At 32.4% G+C, this 19,271-nt stretch overlaps 2 protein-coding genes across 2 annotated transcripts; one reads left to right on the top strand and one right to left on the bottom strand.

The window, feature by feature from the left end:
* Window positions 1-949: 949 nt before the first annotated feature.
* LOC123901734 (putative disease resistance protein RGA1) lies at window positions 950-13,162 on the bottom strand. Its single transcript, XM_045951694.1, has 5 exons — window positions 12,975-13,162; window positions 9,395-9,509; window positions 8,220-9,246; window positions 1,823-3,651; window positions 950-1,346 (listed from the first exon to the last, which is right to left on the bottom strand). The coding sequence occupies exons 2-4, from the start codon at window positions 9,439-9,441 to the stop codon at window positions 1,837-1,839; spliced, it is 2,889 nt and encodes a 962-aa protein (XP_045807650.1). The 5' UTR covers window positions 9,442-9,509; window positions 12,975-13,162; the 3' UTR covers window positions 950-1,346; window positions 1,823-1,836.
* On the top strand, window positions 3,690-7,820 carry LOC123901737 (putative protein phosphatase 2C 50). Its single transcript, XM_045951695.1, has 8 exons — window positions 3,690-3,719; window positions 4,397-4,444; window positions 4,541-4,682; window positions 4,897-5,158; window positions 5,452-5,819; window positions 6,329-6,402; window positions 6,971-7,124; window positions 7,275-7,820. The coding sequence occupies exons 1-8, from the start codon at window positions 3,690-3,692 to the stop codon at window positions 7,469-7,471; spliced, it is 1,275 nt and encodes a 424-aa protein (XP_045807651.1). The 3' UTR covers window positions 7,472-7,820.
* Window positions 13,163-19,271: the final 6,109 nt, after the last annotated feature.

Below are 19,271 nucleotides of genomic sequence, written 5' to 3'. Positions count from 1 at the left end.
TCAAATGTTGAATACGGGAAGAAAAACATCCCAGTTGTACCTCTTGAATGAAGACTTCAACTAATCAAAAGTCATGCATCCTTCTTAGCACGATTCAAGCATCCAGAGCAAGGTGTATCAAATGTACAACTCGGACCGTACCCCATGGTACAGTACATTTGATAACTACGCCCATTTGTTGAAGTGCGTCACACACAAACCATCGTGTTCTTTATTGCTTTTCATAGTTTTTGCTTTTGTGTGTTTAATTGCTTATCCCAATTGTTTTTACGAATCGAAGTTTTTTCAAGGGCAAAATTGGAAATTCAAGGAGGATAAAAGATTCATGGGGGGTGGGAAGAGAAAACATCAAAAACTACGATTAGAGCACTCACCTCCGTTTCCATTTTAAAAGACACATTAGAGCAAATCCAGAAATCAAATCCACATTAGAGAAATTTTTAGTTGGGCACAACTTCAATTAAAATTAAAATATATTTTAAGTGCGTACACACGTATAGTATAAGGAAAAAAAAAATGTTACTATAATAATTTAGTCATATCATCTAAATTATTTTATCTTTTGAATTTTTGTATTTATGTATATCTAACACATTTTATTTAGCGTTGTGCCATCCATCTAACTTTGGTTAGATATACAAATCAGACCAAAAAAAACACTAGTAACTATGAGCTTGTTATCAAGGTTAAAATTTCAGAAATATAAAAATAACAAAGATAAAACTCATGTCCATCTACCATGATCAATTTCCAAATCCACCGTCCTTTAAAAATTTGCATTCAAAATAAGAAATTATTATAACATAACATGGATTCCAACTATTCACCAATTAGAACACAACATAAGAAGATCATTCATGGAAAAGTTGTGGAACAGATCAATCAGCCTCAATTTTTTTATAAAAGTGAAAGAATTAAGACATCTCAACTACGTTGACAAGCCACTTAATAAACACTCAAATGAAATATATTAAATAAAAATAAAATAAGAAGAATACAAATGAACCTTAGGGGGACCAGACCAAAACCCAAGGTGCGAGAGAAACTCTCTGTCTCGTTAAAAACCTTACCAAGTAAAACCCAGTGGGATAAAATCTTGGTGAAGGGAAAAAGAGTACAGAGATAAGACATGATTTCAAACATAAACAATCAAATCAACAAAACACATACAAAAATAAACCTAACCTATTACGATTAAAATCATTCCAATAGAGCTAAACAAGTTATTCTACAAAATAAAACTAGTAGTACACATAAGTTTCCATCAAACAGCCTTCTTCAAGCATCTCCTCCATGGATCCATTTCTTTTATTGAGCAAGCTAGCTAGCTTGTACACATAACTCTTCTACGTCCACAAAATAACTTAAAATCAGTGTCTGATACTTCATACATAAATTGGAATATATATAATTTTCTAGAGTATAAGAAAAAAATGGTATGCAAATTAGTTGCACTAAAGGTAAGAGAAGAAGAAAAAGTGGAAAGAAGATATTAACTGAATTGATTAATGATCTGTCTTTTATACATTAAATCATAACATAATATGCATATGAGAGATCCGTCCCATTTTCTATGGCCAAAAGAAATTTTTTTTGTTCCTTCCATTTTCACACATGATAAAATAACAATTTAAGAATTTACTTTAAACTTTGAAACTACAAACGAGAAAGCCTAAATAAGTGAAGAAAATAAATTGCAAGTATTAGTGGAAAAACAAAAAATAAAAAAGCATTTCAAGGTTTAAATAGTGGAAACTGTTTACTTTCAAAAATTGAGAAAACTAAACAATAGAAACCAAAAATACTAGTAGTATATGGGTACCTTTCTAATCCGAATCACTTTTTAATGATTATGTTTGGGATGTGTGCAATTGTAGCCCGAGTTGCACTTGTTTCTTTCTCATATTCTTCAATTAAGAGTCGACATCCAATGATTTCCAAGGTATGTAAGTTGGTAAGACGTGTCATTCCTTCAGGTAGCAATACCAATTCACCGCAATAGCTTATCTTGATATGCTGAAGTGATGAGATTTTGCATATCCAATCTGGCAATGCCTTTATGTGGGAACAATCGAAAAATTCAATATTTCGCAATGAAGGAAGATAGTTGAAGTCTTCCTTAAACAACCAGATTTCAATTGCTTGAAATTGTTGACTTGAAAAATACATAAACTCAAGATTCTCGAGAGAAGTAAGATTTTGCCACCAATATTGTGAGACGTTTTTCAAATCCACATTAATTTGCAAGGAAAGAGGAGTGCAACTGAGTGAGCATTGTGACGGTGCTATATTTGGCGTTTCTTCCCATGTAGACAACACCATTTGCAACAATAATAATTTCTTAATGTTTGGACAAGTAGGCATATGAGTCAACATTGGGCAATAAGAAAATTCAAAAAAAGATAGACAAGGAAATTGAGGCAGGAAAAGATGATGCGATGAAGTGTTAATATCATTGAAATCATCTCCCTTCCTCTTCCATCCCACCAGTTTGCTACAGTTCCAGATCTCTAGTTTATTCAAAGATGGGAAGAATGGCTCATGGATAGGCAATTCGTAATATATGTACTCCAAATCTTGAAGGCCACCTAAGTAAAGTGACTTGAGGAAAGGAAGACCTTCCAAAGGTGGGAGATATTTGAAACCTTCACAATATTTAAGAAATATTTCAATAATATTTGTGAGAGGAGAAAGCCATTTGGAAAAATTTACACTCCTAAGTTGTGGTATGCACAATTTTCCAAATCCAACTGGTGTCTTGTCTCTGAACTTCCCTTGTTTAATAGCAAGGCGTCTCAAATTGATTAATTTTGAGACAACTTTTGTAGAAAGTACAACCTTATCATCCAATCTCACTTGTATGATTTGTAAACAAACAAGATTTTCTATGGACTTGTGAAACTTTTTTAGTGTAGAAACCAAAGAGAATTTAAGAAATCTTAAATGATTCAATTTTTCAATTGAAACATATAGGTCAATACAAAGATCATCGCACAACTTCAAGACACGCAAGTATTTGAACCTTGAAATAAGTGATTGTTTCTCTCTATCCAATAAATCATCATCATTAAAAGAAAGCACAATCAAAGTTCGCAGCCTACTAGCATCCAAAGATTCCAGTAAATAAAATGCGTCAAATTCAACCCATACATGGACAGGTCTTCCTCGAAATCCTTTTGCGTTATTATCCAAGTAACAACAATCATCACCAGCTACTTGTTTTGCAAGATCGTGCATTAAATCGTGCATTTTAAAACCAATTAAATCACCATCTTCTTTCCGTTTTGGTTCTTGGAAGAATGATTTCATCAAAAAAATATGAATGAATTGATTACCAACATCTTCAATGCATTTCCCTTCCACCGGACAATCAAGATAACCATGTGCCATCCACATTTGAACCAACTCATCCTTCTGGAATTCCCAATCCTTAGGAAACAAAGAGCAATAAGCAAAACATTGTCTTTGTTGAGGCGATAAGTTATTGTAACTCAATTTTAGAACCGGCAAGATGCTATCTTCATCCTCACACAATTTCCAAAAATCACCTCGTAAGACATCATTCCATTCCTTTTCTTCACTTTTACCCTGTAATATGTTTCCCAACGATCTAATTGCTAATGGAACTCCGTTGCTCTTTTTTGCTATCTTCTTACCAACACTAGTACAAATATAACATATTACACAGCATGTTTACATCTGACGAGCATATGTCAGATGTAAAAGGCTATGTGGAGTAACCTTTTCATCTGGCTTCAATATCCACAGATGTAAAAAATAAATAGACAAGACTTTTTACATCTGACTTCAATGTACCAGAGGCATAACTAAACGCGGTGGCAATCTTGTAATTATGGTGAAAATTATCTAAAATATGTATGCATCTGGCCATATTTAGGCACAGATGTAAAATGTCAGGTTAAATACAAAAAAAAAAAAATATTTTTGGAACAAAGGTAAAGAGTGTATCTGTCTCTCTCCCAAAAGAACTAAACCCTCACCTTCAAATCGCGTCCTCACCTTCAAATCGCAGCGCCGTCCTCACCTTCAAATCCACAGCGCCGTCCTCACCTTCAAATCGCAGCAACCCACAGCGCCGTCCTCACCTTCAATTCGTAGCAACCCAGCAACACCCACCCTCTTCATCTTCACGAACGAAGCAAAACCCGTCTCACCTTCACGAACGAACGAAGAAGCAAAACCGTCCTCACCTTCGATTCGCACCCAAAACGCATCAACCCAGCGCCGTCCTCACCTTCGCAAGAACCAGCGCCGTCCTCTCTCTCAACTCACCACCAGCGCCGTCCTCTCTCTCACGAACCCTAACTCCAAATCGATTCAGGTACTCTTCTTTCTATTTTAATCCTTTTTAAATATTTTCCTTTTTAATTTGAAGGAAGCATTGTTGAGAGCAATCAATGATATTGATGCGAAGTTTTCTGAGGTAAGTTTGACTTTTTGTTCACTTTTACAAATTTTTTTTATTTGATACATTTTTGTGTGTGTTCTTGTATTAACATCTTTCAATTGAACTATGAAGGAAGCCTCTAGAAATAACCTTCATTCAGGATCTACAGCAACAATTGTATTGGTTGCAGATGATAAAATTTTGGTTGCCAATATTGGAGACTCTAAGGCTTTCATTTGCTCTGAAAATTTTCAGTCTCCTAAGGAGGCTAAAGGTGAGAAAGATTATGAAATATAACCAAACTTTCATTGTTAAAGATATAAGTTTATCATGGCATTATTAGGATATGTATATTATCCGATTGCTCCTTTCTTTTGTCTGAATATATAAATATTATATTATGTAGGGTTATTATAAGGTGGCCAGCATACTCTTTATTTAAAGGAAACATAACTATAAGGTTGTTAATTTTAATATTTTGTTTGTAGCCTCTTTATTAAAGCTGTATAGGCAGACAGAGCGTGATGGTTCTGTTTCTGTGTGGAATCGTGAAAAGTACAGATTAGCATCTTCCAATGGGTTCACTCATTTTGCAGTGAAGGAATTGACTAGCGATCATCATCCAGACAGAGAGGATGAAAAAACTCGGGTGGAAGCTGCTGGTGGTCAAGTTCTAAATTGGGGTGGTGTACCTCGCGTAAATGGTCAGTTAGCTATTACACGGGCTATTGGTGATGTGTTCTTTAAAAGGTAGGTTCGATGGAAATTATTTTCCTAAACTCCAAGCTTATATCAACTTATCAAGTGTACCTGCAGCCTTCTGTCACGTGCAAGGCACTTCATTTTGACATGTAAATTTAAACCAACTCCCACACTTGTCTTAAAATTAAATTGCAAAAAGGTAGGGAAGGGAATGTCAGGCTTCAAAATCGAAGCACTAACGCGTGTGGGGCTAACAATTTAAAATATCAGGCTGACTGGTTTTTCTTTACACTATGTGTTGAAATTGTAACACATTTCTTATAATAATGAACTTTCAACAGTTATGGAGTTATATCTGTACCAGAAGTGACTGATTGGCAACCTCTAACTGCAAATGATAGCTACTTGGTGGCTGCATCTGATGGAGTCTTTGAGAAGTTGAGTGTGCAAGATGTCTGTGATTTGTTGTGGGAAGTACACCGTTTTAGTGACATGAGATCAGAGTGCACCTCTTCATCTTCCTATTCATTAGCGGATTTTATTATTAATACTGCCTTAAAAAAGGGCAGTATGGACAATATGGCAGCAGTTGTTGTTCCTCTGGAATCTGCTAAATCTTCTGCGAACTCACTTAGAAGAAGCTATACTGAAAATGAGGATGCAGGCTTCCCATCATTTGGGCTGCAGGAATCAGCTTACAGAAGCTCAGGTATGTTTCATGGGTTTAAACAATGAACTTCATATCTAGAGTTCCAGACTCTGCGTAAAGATTTCCTCCCTATGATGGTTGTTAATATTAGCATATCAGTTTATACATAATGAATTGAATGTATATGGTAATATCAACAAGGTTAGGTCCATTTTTTTGGTCATTTAACAGGAAATTAATGCAGATACGACGACCCTGATCTCTGAGTGACATGCAATAGCAAGGAGATATATTATATATAATAGGCATGCTATATGTGCTCATTCTACTTATAGACAGTTTTACAAAGTTTATCTTTTCTAGATGATACATTTGCCATGCATTTGTGTGTAACAATTCCTTATCTGATGTTTAATTTCGATGAAAAAAAAACAAATTTTCAAAGGTATATATGCTCTGCCAGAAACTTAAATGATTACCAAAGTTATTTAATTTGGTTGTTCCCTTTTTAGGCTCATGTTTTTCCTATTGATTCCTACCAACTAACTTATTATCTGGAACTTACTCAGCTAATGATATCACCTCTGATCTATTGCACCTGGAGCACCCTCATTTGCTAGATACCAAGTTTAAGCGAATATTGGTATGGCTGTAAGCCATTAGATTTATTATTACTGTTTTCTTCCTTATTTTGTTTATCTCATAAATTTAATATTCCGATGAAGTTAAGGAATGCATTGATAATGAGCAGACTAATTGTATTCTGTCAATTTTAGCATAAAACTTGTATTATGACAGCATTTTGTTTGGTGGTGGGGTGCATGTATTGTGGGCAAAAAAGTTGTATTATTATTTGAGACTAGACAACTAAGTTTTTCTATGCACATAATTTGATTACTAATTTCTCAGTTTTTCACATTCCATGTGATGAGATGTATTTTTTGGCTGATTTATTAGCATTTTTGGTTGAAATAAGTTACATCTATTATCATAAAGCAGTTGTTTTCTTTTGAAGTTTCCTTGCACTGAGATACAGGTGTTAATTTTCAAATTTTGGGAATTTGGTATCTTTATGTGTGTCCGCAAAAATAAATTTTCATCCTTCACTATACACTCTTTTGATATCATAAAGTAATTCATTGGACTTTGAAACAGGCATCCCTCTGGTCAAAATTAACGAATAAATCCTTTTTGGTTTCCTTTTATGATAGGTTGAAGTGAAACATGGTGATTTTGGATGTTTTTATTTATCTGAAAATCTTGATGATTCAGTGGATTCTAAGTGGCCTCCCAAAAAAGATGACCGGGAAGACTATTTGTATGAACTACCCCAGCCTCTACCAGATGCCCTTCACCAACAAGCTGGTAAGCAAAGATGCGATGCTATCTCATTATGTAATCTTTATGGAGTTTTTAGGTTTTTCTTGATTTACTGTGCTTATCTTACATTTGTTTTTGGTTGAATTTAAGTTATCTCTTGACAATCGTATATACTTTGGTTGATTCCTTTTTTAGCAGTAGATGGCCCTGTAATTTTGTACAATGACCAAAACTTTTGCTTTCACCTGAGTTCAACTATCAATCAAGCCAAAGACCAATGCATAAACCCTGAAGGCTTTGCCAGTTTTATTGGTCTTCTTGAATCAATTCCTTTAATTGATGCTGGTTCAGATAATGAGTCTTCTGATTATTCGATGCCTGATTCAAGGTAAATTTATCTGCTTTGAATTCCTATGCAAATAGTACTGCCGAGAAAGAAAGACTTGAGCAAGTGAGGTGTTCGATGATCCCACGTCATTAACCGAGGAGGAGATGTATGAATTGCGAAACAACTGGGCTACTTGTTTTCTTGACCTGTACAATCCCGAGGTAGATTATGTTGTTTCCGATGATGAGGTTTAGGAGCTAGCTAGTTACAATAGATTGACATTAACTAGGATGTTTTGAATTGTAATGACTTGTATTTTGCTTGAATGTTATAACATTTTGGATTGTTTTGGTATTTTGCTTGACTTGTAAGACTTGGTATTTTATTTGAATTGTAATGACTTTGGTACGTAATTGTATTTTGGTTGAATGTTGAATTTTAATGACTTGGTTGAATGTAATTGTATTTTGGTTGAATGTTGAATTGTAATGCTATTTTGGTTTTTTTTAATTACAAAATAGGATTTAAAAATATAAAAAAAAAAAAAAAACGCAGGATTTTGAAAAAAAAAAAAAATTAAATATAGTTACTATTTCACATCTGGTGACTTGGTCAGATGTAAAAGGTCCAATTTAATTAAAAAAAAAAATTGGTCAGCTGAAACTTGAGAACAGAGGTAAAAGGGGATACTTTTACATCTGGCGAATGTCAGATGTAAAAAGCATAAACTTACTACTTCTCGTACGTCTACCTCTGACTTGGGCCAGATGTAAAAGGGGGTTTTGGCCAGATGTAAAAAGTGTTTTCTGTACTAGTGCAATTGATTCAATATTTTGATCCACTCGAATGGTGTCATCCCCAAATGCAATCTTCTTTAATAAACTCCAAGATTTTTCTGGAATCAAACCACTCAAAACATATGGATCCTTTACACCCATTCTATCTGCCACTATTCTACTTCGAGTTGTCACTACAACCTTACTGCCCCGAGCACCACACATCAAGTAAGTCCTCAATTTATCCCACTTTTCAGAACTCTCGTTCCAAACGTCATCCAGGACTAACAAGTATCTCTTACCATTTAAATTGTCACGAAGCATAGTTTGCAAGTTGTCCAATGTTAATGTATCATCAATTTTTTCCTTAGGTAATAATGACTTCAACATGTTCTTGAGAATAGTTTTGACATCAAAGTTATCAGAGACACATACCCACATAAACTTTTCAAAAATCTTTCTTACTTCGCCATCATTGTATACCAATTGAGCGAGAGCTGTCTTTCCCAAACCACCAATCCCAACAATAGCAACCAAAGAGACATTTTGATCTTCATGTGGCTGTCTCAACAAGTTTACAATCTTCTCTTTGTCTCCTTCTCTTCCAATGATATCTGATTCTATCACACAAGAACTAGTTTCCCTCCATTCACTGTTAGTTTTCTCAACCACCCCAACCTTTGGGTTTAGATTCAACCCAGTCATATCTCTCACCACATCATCAAACATTTTTTGTATTTTCTCAATCTCATTAGCCATGTTATGGCGGAAAGCAAATTTGTTTGGAGAGAATGGATTAAGTACCTTTTTTACTTTGTTTTGATGAGGTTCATCCCTTTTTTGTATCATATCTTGAATAACAAATTCATCTAGCAAGTCATCTGCAGGACTAAGCACATCTTTAAGCCTTCTTACCCAATTTTGGACGGCATGACTTTGCTCTTGTTTCTCCTCAGCATCAAGTAACACAGCTCTAATAGATTCAACAGTGTTCTTAAGTCTTTCGAACTCATCCATAACACCATTAATCCGTGCAAATTCACGTAAAGCAGCAGAAGCCAAACTATATTGTAAAGAAAATATTCAGCAAACCATGTATGTAACTATTTTCATCTTGACAATATCACATCGAAGTAATTATATATAATAAACAACCATGTATGATAATTTTAACTGCAAAAAAATAGTTAAAAGGTTGAAAATGAAGTCACCTGTTAATGAGACTTGTAGCAACGCTGTATAGAATTGTTTCAGCCATCTTTCAAAAACAGAACGTACACAAGGCAAGCAGATCTAAAGATTGAAAATTTTGCAATATCTTCTAGGCTTCAAATATAAACATAAAAAACTCAAATAGAGAACAATAGCACATGTGAAGTACAATGCTTACTTGGATGTAGAATTGAAAAACTATAAGATTCAAATAGTTGAAATGGGAATATTAAATGCAAAAAATAATTTCATAAGTATTAACAATTTGTAGAAAATAAGTTAAATAACTTGTTATTGTAAAAAAAAAAAGTTAAATAACTTGTTAATAAAATTAGGAACACAAAAAACAAAACACCAAAATCTAAATAAGAAAAAATTATAGCATCCATACATACCTTACAAAGATGCAGGAATTAAAAAATCACAAAACAAACTCAACAGGAACAAAGGCAAAAGCAGTGTCGTTTCGTTTTTGTTCTGCGAAGTTCTAGTTTGGTATTATACCAATTATGTCTAATTACGTTTTCTCCCAATTGAGTCTCACTCACTTATTTAGTGGGTAAAAAAAAATGGACCTCAGTCACATTTTGCATGTTTCCTTAAGCATAATTGTTTTTTCTATTTTCTATATAAATATAATAGTAGGTAGACATAATAAAAAAAATTAGACCCCTTAATATAACGGGCCTTAGGCCATAGCACCGTAATTAACTATAGAACTTTGACCCGTACAGTACGGGTCTATTTAGCCTAATATGTTTATTTTAGATTTTAATTTGGTCAATTATGTTTAAAAATTATCAGTTTAGTCTCTTACGTTTTTACCGTTTGCATTATAGTTAGTCCTTTCAGTCAATTTCGTTAAACGGTTATAAAAATAAAAAATTAAACTTAGACTCTTATTATATATTTTTGAGCTAGTATTTGTTGTAGAAAAAAAAGATAATAAAAGATTTTTATTATATATTTTTTTCACAGTGACGTGTTTGGTTAAACCGTTGAAATTAGAAGAAGATTAAGAGGACCACATAAACAAGGAATGAAATTAAACGGTTGAGACTAGATGATGTTAAATCCAAATTGTACCCAGATTAAAAACCTCAGAGTCCAACCCAATCGGAAACGAAATAGGAAACGAGATATGGAAAAATTCTCAACAAGATCGGAAAGAGGAGATATGGTGACGAAATACGAAACGAGATATGGAAACCCAATCAGAAACGATATGGTGACGGTAACAGAAAGGAGATGGACAGATCGGAAGGAGGAGCCATGGACAGATGAGAAAGAACCAAGAGCTTTGTGGAGAAGAAGACACTTTGCAGTTAAATGTTATTTAGAAATAAAAGAAAAAATAAAATTGTTGTTTAGAGCAAATTGTAGAACCAGTCAACCGGTAAAGGATTAAAAAAAGTGGATGATGTGGCTTTTTATTATTGGAGTGAGTTAAATAAGTGTGTTAGAGAGTTTGATATTACCATTCCTCGGTTTGAGTTTTTATAAAGTGTACTTCCAATATCTCTTTGTTATGTAAAACCTTCTCTTATAGTATTTTCGTTTTCTATATTAATATATAATATTTTTGGCTTTTTTTTAAAAAAAAATTAATATTTGCCACTAAAAAAACAGATATTGTCTTGAATGAAAAATACTAGAAAAAAAAAAGTTTAAAATGAAAATAATAATGATGTTTTAAGCAGGACAGTCTCAATACATTTGAAGGCCCCGGACAAATTAGAGTAACAATTCTTGAAATAATATTAAATTAAAATTAAATATATTTATTATGAATTGATGTGTTAAAATAAAATATAAAAAAAAGCCAAAAATAAGCTTGGAACTCACCACCCCTCAACACTGAAACATTAGGACTGATGTGCAGACCAATAGATCAAGAAACATTTGATGATTTATGTTGTCCGAAAATTTACTTAAGCAATATTTTAAATGATGGGCTTGAAAAAAATTAAGGCCCCAATTTTTTGGAGGTCCTGATCTAGGGAATTTTCTCATCTCATCCACTCACTTTCTCGCCTATTTTCCTAGCGCGCAAAAAAATTCGAAAAATACGTTCCGAACTATTTTTTTAGTGTAAAATTTAAACTATAAAAAATTCGAAAAACATTTTCCGAATTTCTAGGGGAATAGGAAAAAAAGTGAGTGGGTGAGATGAGATAATTTCCTGAACTGGGATCTGGTTGCCCTGCTCTGCTCAAAACCGGGCATGGTTTTAAGATGTGCGATTTTAAAAAATAGTTTTAACATTGGTTTGAATAAGTCTTTGATCCAATAAATAGTCCAAATCACTTTTATTTGATGGTGTGATCAATTAAGTATTTTTTTTATTCCCCATTTTTTTATGTTATTGTTGTCACTGATTTTTATATATTTATTCTCCATTTAATATGAAATGCATAAATTCCAATGTAATTAAATTTACTATTTTGAATTTATGAACATGTGCAAAGTGCAAATTAAGTTGCAAATAATAGAAAAACCTTTTTATAAATCCTTTTCATTTACTACAACGTCTCGGTTGATTAATGCTTTATACTAAAGAATGGATTTTTACTTTACGATGCACAAATATATATTCAGTAATCTCATTGAGGAAATAGATTGCATGCTGGAACGCGTATCAACCATCCGAATGAATGATCAAAATCATTTTAGGCACTGTTTGGTAAGTCCCAAATCAATACCACCAGACTAACTTAAATGTGTTAATATAGTACTGCGTTATTTATTAACGATAGCAAATCCTGGTGTTTCCTATACCCAGCCCTCTTGAACAATGTGAGATAATCCCTTTTCTTTCCTATAGAAGATAGGTGACTTGTATTTCTCATTCACAAATCTCTCTTTGTTTATGCTTCAGTTTGGTCTTACATTCATGTGTTGTGCTCTTTTTGTTCATTTTTTTTTTGTAAAATATGGTCAAATTGTTATTTAGTATTAATTATTTGAATTATTTGATTGAACTTTTGTCTCCGAGTGGACTCTGATGGGTTGACCATTTAATCATTCAAGTCTAATGAGATGTTTCTATTTTAGAAAAATATGCTTAAATATTTTTTAAATTTATATTTTTAAAAAATAAATTATATTTTAGTTTAGAATTTGTAGATCTATTTAGAATTTTTAGAATTAGAGCTTCCATATAGCTATGAGAATTAGAGCATATAGCCATGTAGGATCTATTTAGAATTTATATTCTTGTACTAGATAATAGGTTGATTTCTACTAGTTGATGGAGTTAAGTTAAATATTGCGATTTGGTTTGCTTCGATTTTCTGAAATGAAAACCGCAAACCAAATCAAACTGATTCAAACGAATTAAATGCGATTTTTTGCGATTTTTCAATTTAATTAGATTGGTTTGGTTTGTGATTTTACTTTTGAATTGATTCGGATATGAAGCCCCTAGTCTCTACAATCTTAAATATATGCTAAGTATGGATAATCTATATACTATTTTGTAATTTCATCATATTTTTTTCTCAAAAAATATTCAAATAAATAAAAATAACCATACAAGACAGTGTGGAAGGATTAGAAAAGGGTTGAAAATGAACTCACTTGTTAATAAGATTTGCAGCAACGGCAAACTGCCTCGATCATTCTTCTAATGAAGAAAATGAAAGCAGATGAAGTAAGAACAAAATTTAAAAGTGACTGAGTTTGGTGATTAATTGCAATAAATCAAGCAAAGGCATTGGAAGATAATAACAATAGCTAGGGAATAAGTAGTGATTATGTTATGTCCACTACACACGTGATGACTCCACATGCTTAGTTTTTGCAAGTGGTGGAGACATGTATGTACAAACTTTTAATTTTTTAAACAAAAGATAATATTAGAAAAAATACTAAACTAATTCGAAGTTGTATAAATTAATGATATTATTAATTTTTGTTTGACTGTAGCTTTTGTTTGACTAATTCAAAGTTGTATAACCTAAAAAAATAAAATCAAAACAACATGTGTGAATAGTGCACAACATTCAACTGTGTCAATCAAATTGGGACGGTGTTTACACCAATTTTTGGTAACGTAAACATAATTATCCATTGTTACTTTAAGACCTGGATAAAAGTCCTTCTAACTGCAGGATCCGATAAGAATCCTTTTTTTGAAGTGTTCGTTCAAGTCTCGGGATTTATGATGTAATTCATGCGTCTTTAAGAACAAAATCATTGTTCTTTTTAGTGTTAGAATCGCATCCAACAACTTTTAATAACAAGTTGTCTCACGACAACATAATAGAAAAAATATTCAAGTGAGTATTGAAAAGAAAGAAAAATAAAGAAGATGAAAATGAATGCATAATTGCAAAAGAAAAAGGAAAATAAAGCAAGAACAAAACAATATATTAAATTGCATGAAATGTAAAGGGTGGTTGGAATCCATTCCTATGCACTCCTTGAACCCGTTTGCTCCGTGGCGTGGGCATTGCAGAGTTTTTAGAAAATGAGATCCAACCCTTTGTACATAGAAATTACAACTATTTATAGAAAATAGAAAATAACTTCCTACATGTTAGATTTTGACAAGTGTCTTATATTTAATAACTTCCTATATCTAAGATTGACACATGTCCCTTTGAATAACTTCCGATAACTTCTTCGTAGGAGTTGTTTGCTTGATCGAAGAACCATGTCAATATTCGACTCTTTGAATGACTTCTTCCGATGTCTTAAAACATATGTCACTTCTTGTTGAAAATGAAGCCTTCGACAGCAAAATAGTTTAGTCGAATTCCACTTAATATGGCTAACTTCGACAAATCACGTTCCATGCCTAATCGAAATGAGTTTTTCTTCTATTCAAATTATAACACCAAGTCGAAATGAATATTACCAATATTATAATTTTGGTGTCAACAGAGGCCCCCAAAAATGTTGTTTCTCGAAGAAAGTGAGAGGAATAACATTTTTAATCATGTCATAAATTTAGAGAAAACACTTAATGACCTCTTTTGAAAGAAACATGGCCAAATTTTAGAGAAGATGATTCGGACTTCATCATCACATTTTTTTTATGTCGAAAGAAACATGGTAACACTTTACCAATGTTTTGGTCAAAACCTTAATAAAATGCTTGGTCGAAAACATCATTCTTAGAATGAGATAAACAATATGAAAATTCGACCAGATCTACAATATCTCTCGACCCTGTTTGGCCAATATTTCGATTATCTTTTCATACTTGATAAGATCAACAAAATTTGGATCACTTTACCAATTTTAAAAACAACTTTCATCTTAACATCATGCATGGCAAAGTATTACATCAAAATTTAATTTGAACATTCAAGATATTGGTTTCTCAAAAATCATGGTGTAAAATAACCATTTTTACTACGGTTTCAAAAACCGTTTCTCATAGCCACAATTTGATTCACAATTTTCCCAAAAATATCAATATTTTCAAAAACATTGTTTGGCTTAGAGATTAAATTATCATTTTCAAACGCATAAAGCATTGATCAACCCTAAACTTGAAACTCCACGCTCACCGCACCAATTTGTTTACACCAATTTTTGGTAACGTAAACATAATTATCCATTGTTACTTTAAGACCTGGATAAAAGTCCTTCTAACTGCAGGATCCGATAAGAATCCTTTTTTTGAAGTGTTCGTTCAAGTCTCGGGATTTATGATGTAATTCATGCGTCTTTAAGAACAAAATCATTGTTCTTTTTAGTGTTAGAATCGCATCCAACAACTTTTAATAACAAGTTGTCTCACGACAACATAATAGAAAAAATATTCAAGTGAGTATTGAAAAGAAAGAAAAATAAAGAAGATGAAAATGAATGCATAATTGCAAAAGAAAAAGGAAAATAAAGCAAGAACAAAGCAATATATTAAATTGCATGAAATGTAAAGGGTGGTTGGAATCCATTCCTATGCACTCCTTGAACCCGTTTGCTCCGTGGCGTGGGCATTGCAGAGTTTTTAGAAAATGAGATCCAACCCTTTGTACATAGAAATTACAACTATTTATAGAAAATAGAAAATAACTTCCTACATGTTAGATTTTGACAAGTGTCTTATATTTAATAACTTCCTATATCTAAGATTGACACATGTCCCTTTGAATAACTTCCGATAACTTCTTCGTAGGAGTTGTTTGCTTGATCGAAGAACCATGTCAATATTCGACTCTTTGAATGACTTCTTCCGATGTCTTAAAACATATGTCACTTCTTGTTGAAAATGAAGCCTTCGACAGCAAAATAGTTTAGTCGAATTCCACTTAATATGGCTAACTTCGACAAATCACGTTCCATGCCTAATCGAAATGAGTTTTTCTTCTATTCAAATTATAACACCAAGTCGAAATGAATATTACCAATATTATAATTTTGGTGTCAACAGACGGAAGGAGTACTTGATTTTTGTTTGACGAAAGTTAATCACATGCTAAGTTTTTGTTTGACTTTCTTTAACTGTGATCTGTTGTGCAACCCATGAGAGAATCAAAGCCTAGAGAGTTGATAGAGTATTATTGCCTGCTTGGCTGTTTATAAATTGTATTTTTTGTTTCTTTCGTTACTTATATTGTTACTTATATTATAGGTGTGAATATGTTTATATAGTAATTTAGATTGTTGGACTTCGATCAATTGGGTCCATTGTCTCTTTTTCTACTTTTTTTATTTGTCCAACATCCCGTTGATGTTGATGGGCAGTATTGGCTCTTCCATTGTCTCTTTTTCTTCTTTTTTTATTTGTCCAACAACCAATTCTATCCCGTTGCTACTTGTCATGACAGAACTAGTCACCAAAAAATCATGAATTTCTTAAATATTTTTAACGTCTTATATAACTATGTTCTTGGTTGTTGGATTTATCCAACGATTTATAAATTGTAAAGAAAATTTTCAGCAAACCATGTAACTATTTTCATCTTGACAATATCACATCGAAGTAATTATACCATGTATGATAATTTTAACTGCAAAAAAATAGTTAAAAGGTTGAAAATGAAGTCACCTGTTAATGAGACTTGTAGCAACGCTGTATAGAATTGGTTCAACCATCTTTCAAAAACAGAACGTACACAAGGCAAACAGTATTGGCTCTTTATTTATCTATTTTGGAAAATGCTACTTGTCGCGACAGAACTATGAAGAAATCACGAATTTCTTAAATATTTTTAACGCCTTATACAACTATATATGTTCTTGGTTGTTCACTACAAGAAAAACGCCACTTATTGGCGGCCAAAAACCGCCAGAAACAGCTAAAAACCGCCAGAAACAGTGGAATTAGTGGCGGCCTAATGGCGGCCACGATACGCCAGTAAATAAGGCGACAGTAACGCTACCGGCGGTCTAAGCCGTCGAAAACTTCCATGACGAGACTTACTGGCGGCCCAGACCGCCACAAAGTAACAACGGTCAATTCAAAGACCAAAGACGTTACTGGCAGCCTTGACCGCCGCAAAATTTAGTGTCAGAAAGGACAGTTCCTTTTGCAGGTTGCGACAGACCTACTGGCGGCCAGGACCGCCACTAATTTTGCCCAGATTTTGACCATTTAGCGACGGTTTGGACCGCCACTACAGCCTATTCGAATTTTTAAAAAAAAACATTTTTAATTAATTATTTTGTTTTAAAAAAACCGTTTTTTTAAATATTAATTGCTTTAAAAAAACATTTTAATTTATTTAAATATAAAATTTAATAATTAATTATTTTGTTTTAAAAAAACATTTTTTTTAAATATTAATTGCTTTAAAAAAACATTTTAATTTATTTAAATATAAAATTTAATATTTTTAATAATTTTGTTTATATTTATTTTAAAAAAACTTTTTTTATTTAATATAAAAATAAGACATAATTATTTAAAATATTAATAATTAAACATAATTATTTATTAATATATAAAACAGTGATTATTTATTTTAAATTACGTTTTTTTATTTAATTGAAAATTATATTGTTTTTTCGTATTTTGTTTATTAATTAATAAAACATTATTATTTATTATTTTTAAAAATATTTAACACTTTTTTTTTAAATAAAAATTAAAACATAATTATCATTTTACATGCATGTGGTTAAGTTAAATATTAATAACTATTTTTCTTTTTACACGATCTAATAATTTTGTTAACAAAAATTTAAAATATAACTTTTAAACATCATATTAAACATATAACCGGCGAGAATAACTTTAAAAAAAATCACATTAAACATGTTAACCAACAATATATTTTAATAATAACAAAAAAAATACTAAGCTTAAAAAATCACACAAACATATATATTATACAAACCAAATAATATTACTTACTTGTTGTGCCGGGTAGTGTCTGACTTGGAGTTATTTAAACTAAGCTCCCAACTACGACAACGGACGAACCAACCATGAATCTTTAAATAAAAAAACATAAAAACAACTATTAATAAAAATATATATAACATTACAAAACAACTCATAAAGTTTTTTTTAAAAAAAATTGGACTTACATTTTTATGCTGAGGAAGAGTGGTGTCTACATTATACTCCTATGTACAAATCGCCATACAAAATAACACTTGCTATAATAAAATTTAAAAACTAACTATTAGCATAAACACAATTTATCATTTCAATATAAACATCAAATATTAAACTTGCATGAATATTAGAGAAATACTTACCAAAATGAAGAAAAACAAGAGTGAAATGATAAAGAGTTGAAATGATAAAGAGTTAAGAATTTTTAGAGAGATGTTGGAGAAATTTTAGATAGAGAAAGGATTGTGGGAAATGAGAGTTGTGAAGTGAAGGAAGATATATATACAGGAGGTGAAATTCGTAAAAATCTGGGCTTGGAGCTTATTGGCGGTCAAAGCCGCCACTAAGCCCCAACGGTTATATTTTTTTTCAAATTCCAACAACTTTGCGGCGGCCCAGGCCGCCATTAATGGCTGGGCAAGTTTCAAGGACATTACCGGCGGTTAAAACCGCCACTAAGTCCTCCAACGGCTATTTTTTTATATTCCCAACATGTTTGTGGCGGCCTAGGCCGCCAGTAAGGACTGGACATTTTTCAAGGCGTCAATTTTTTTTTTTATTTATTCTTGCTTAGGTAGTGGCGGCCTGGACCGCCGGTAATTAAAAAGAGAATTACTGACGGCCAGGACCGCCAATAAATTCAAATTTTCTTGTTTAAATATTATTTGTTTAGTTTGTGGCGGTTTTGTTTAATTATTGGGGGATTAGGCCGCCAGTAAGCTACTGAGGGCCAAAACCGCCAGTAATTTTCGCCGGTAAATAGAGGTGGGAATAGGCTAGGCCGAGCTAGGCTTTGCCAAGCCTGAGCCTGGCCTGTCAAAAAATCGAAGGTCTGAGCCTGGCCTGTGGCCTATCATAGGCTTAAATTCTAGGCCTGAGCCTGACCTTTTGAAAGTCTGATGTGGCCTGTTAGCCTGTTTAAAAGCCTATTTCATATGAACATATTTAAATAAATAATTATATTTATTTTGAAATATACTTATGAACTAATAAAATAATGTTCCATTTGATATTTTAGAGAATTTGACTATATATGTCATCATATTTCAATTCTAGTTTATAATAATACATTTATATATGTTAAAAACTAATGTAGATTAATAAACTTAAATTACTTAAAAAGTTAATAGATTTATAATTTAATCAAAGTATAAATTTTAATATATAAATAATAATCGTAATAAAAATATTATTCATGTTAACTTAAATAGGCCGGCCTAGTAGGCCTCAAAGACTTTTTTAATGGCCTGCGGCCTGGCCTTTTTAGCTAAATAGGTTTATAAAAAAGCATTGGCCTGCTCTATTTAAAGAAATAAGCTGGCCTGGCCTGAGCCTATGTAGGCTAGGCCTTAAGGCCA

Source organism: Trifolium pratense, unplaced genomic scaffold, assembly GCF_020283565.1.
Source record: "Trifolium pratense cultivar HEN17-A07 unplaced genomic scaffold, ARS_RC_1.1 scaffold_76, whole genome shotgun sequence".
Taxonomy (NCBI): Eukaryota; Viridiplantae; Streptophyta; class Magnoliopsida; order Fabales; family Fabaceae; genus Trifolium; species Trifolium pratense.
The sequence above is the reverse complement of the archived record's forward strand: the minus strand, read 5'-3'. Positions and strand labels throughout refer to the sequence as shown.

What these genes read in the sequence shown, in the direction of transcription:
- LOC123901737 (XM_045951695.1), top strand. Translation starts at nt 3,690, where the DNA reads ATGTTTACATCTGACGAGCATATGTCAGAT. An exon ending in GGTGATGTGTTCTTTAAAAG is followed by an intron (nt 5,159 to 5,451) that starts GTAGGTTCGATG and finishes AACTTTCAACAG; the next exon opens with TTATGGAGTTATATCTGTAC. An exon ending in ATCAGCTTACAGAAGCTCAG is followed by an intron (nt 5,820 to 6,328) that starts GTATGTTTCATG and finishes GAACTTACTCAG; the next exon opens with CTAATGATATCACCTCTGAT.
- LOC123901734 (XM_045951694.1), bottom strand. Translation starts at nt 9,441, where the DNA reads ATGGCTGAAACAATTCTATACAGCGTTGCTACAAGTCTCATTAACAG. An exon ending in GCTACAAGTCTCATTAACAG is followed by an intron (nt 9,247 to 9,394) that starts GTGACTTCATTT and finishes TTTACAATATAG; the next exon opens with TTTGGCTTCTGCTGCTTTAC. An exon ending in ATATTGAATCAATTGCACTA is followed by an intron (nt 3,652 to 8,219) that starts GTACAGAAAACA and finishes AGTGTTGGTAAG; the next exon opens with AAGATAGCAAAAAAGAGCAA.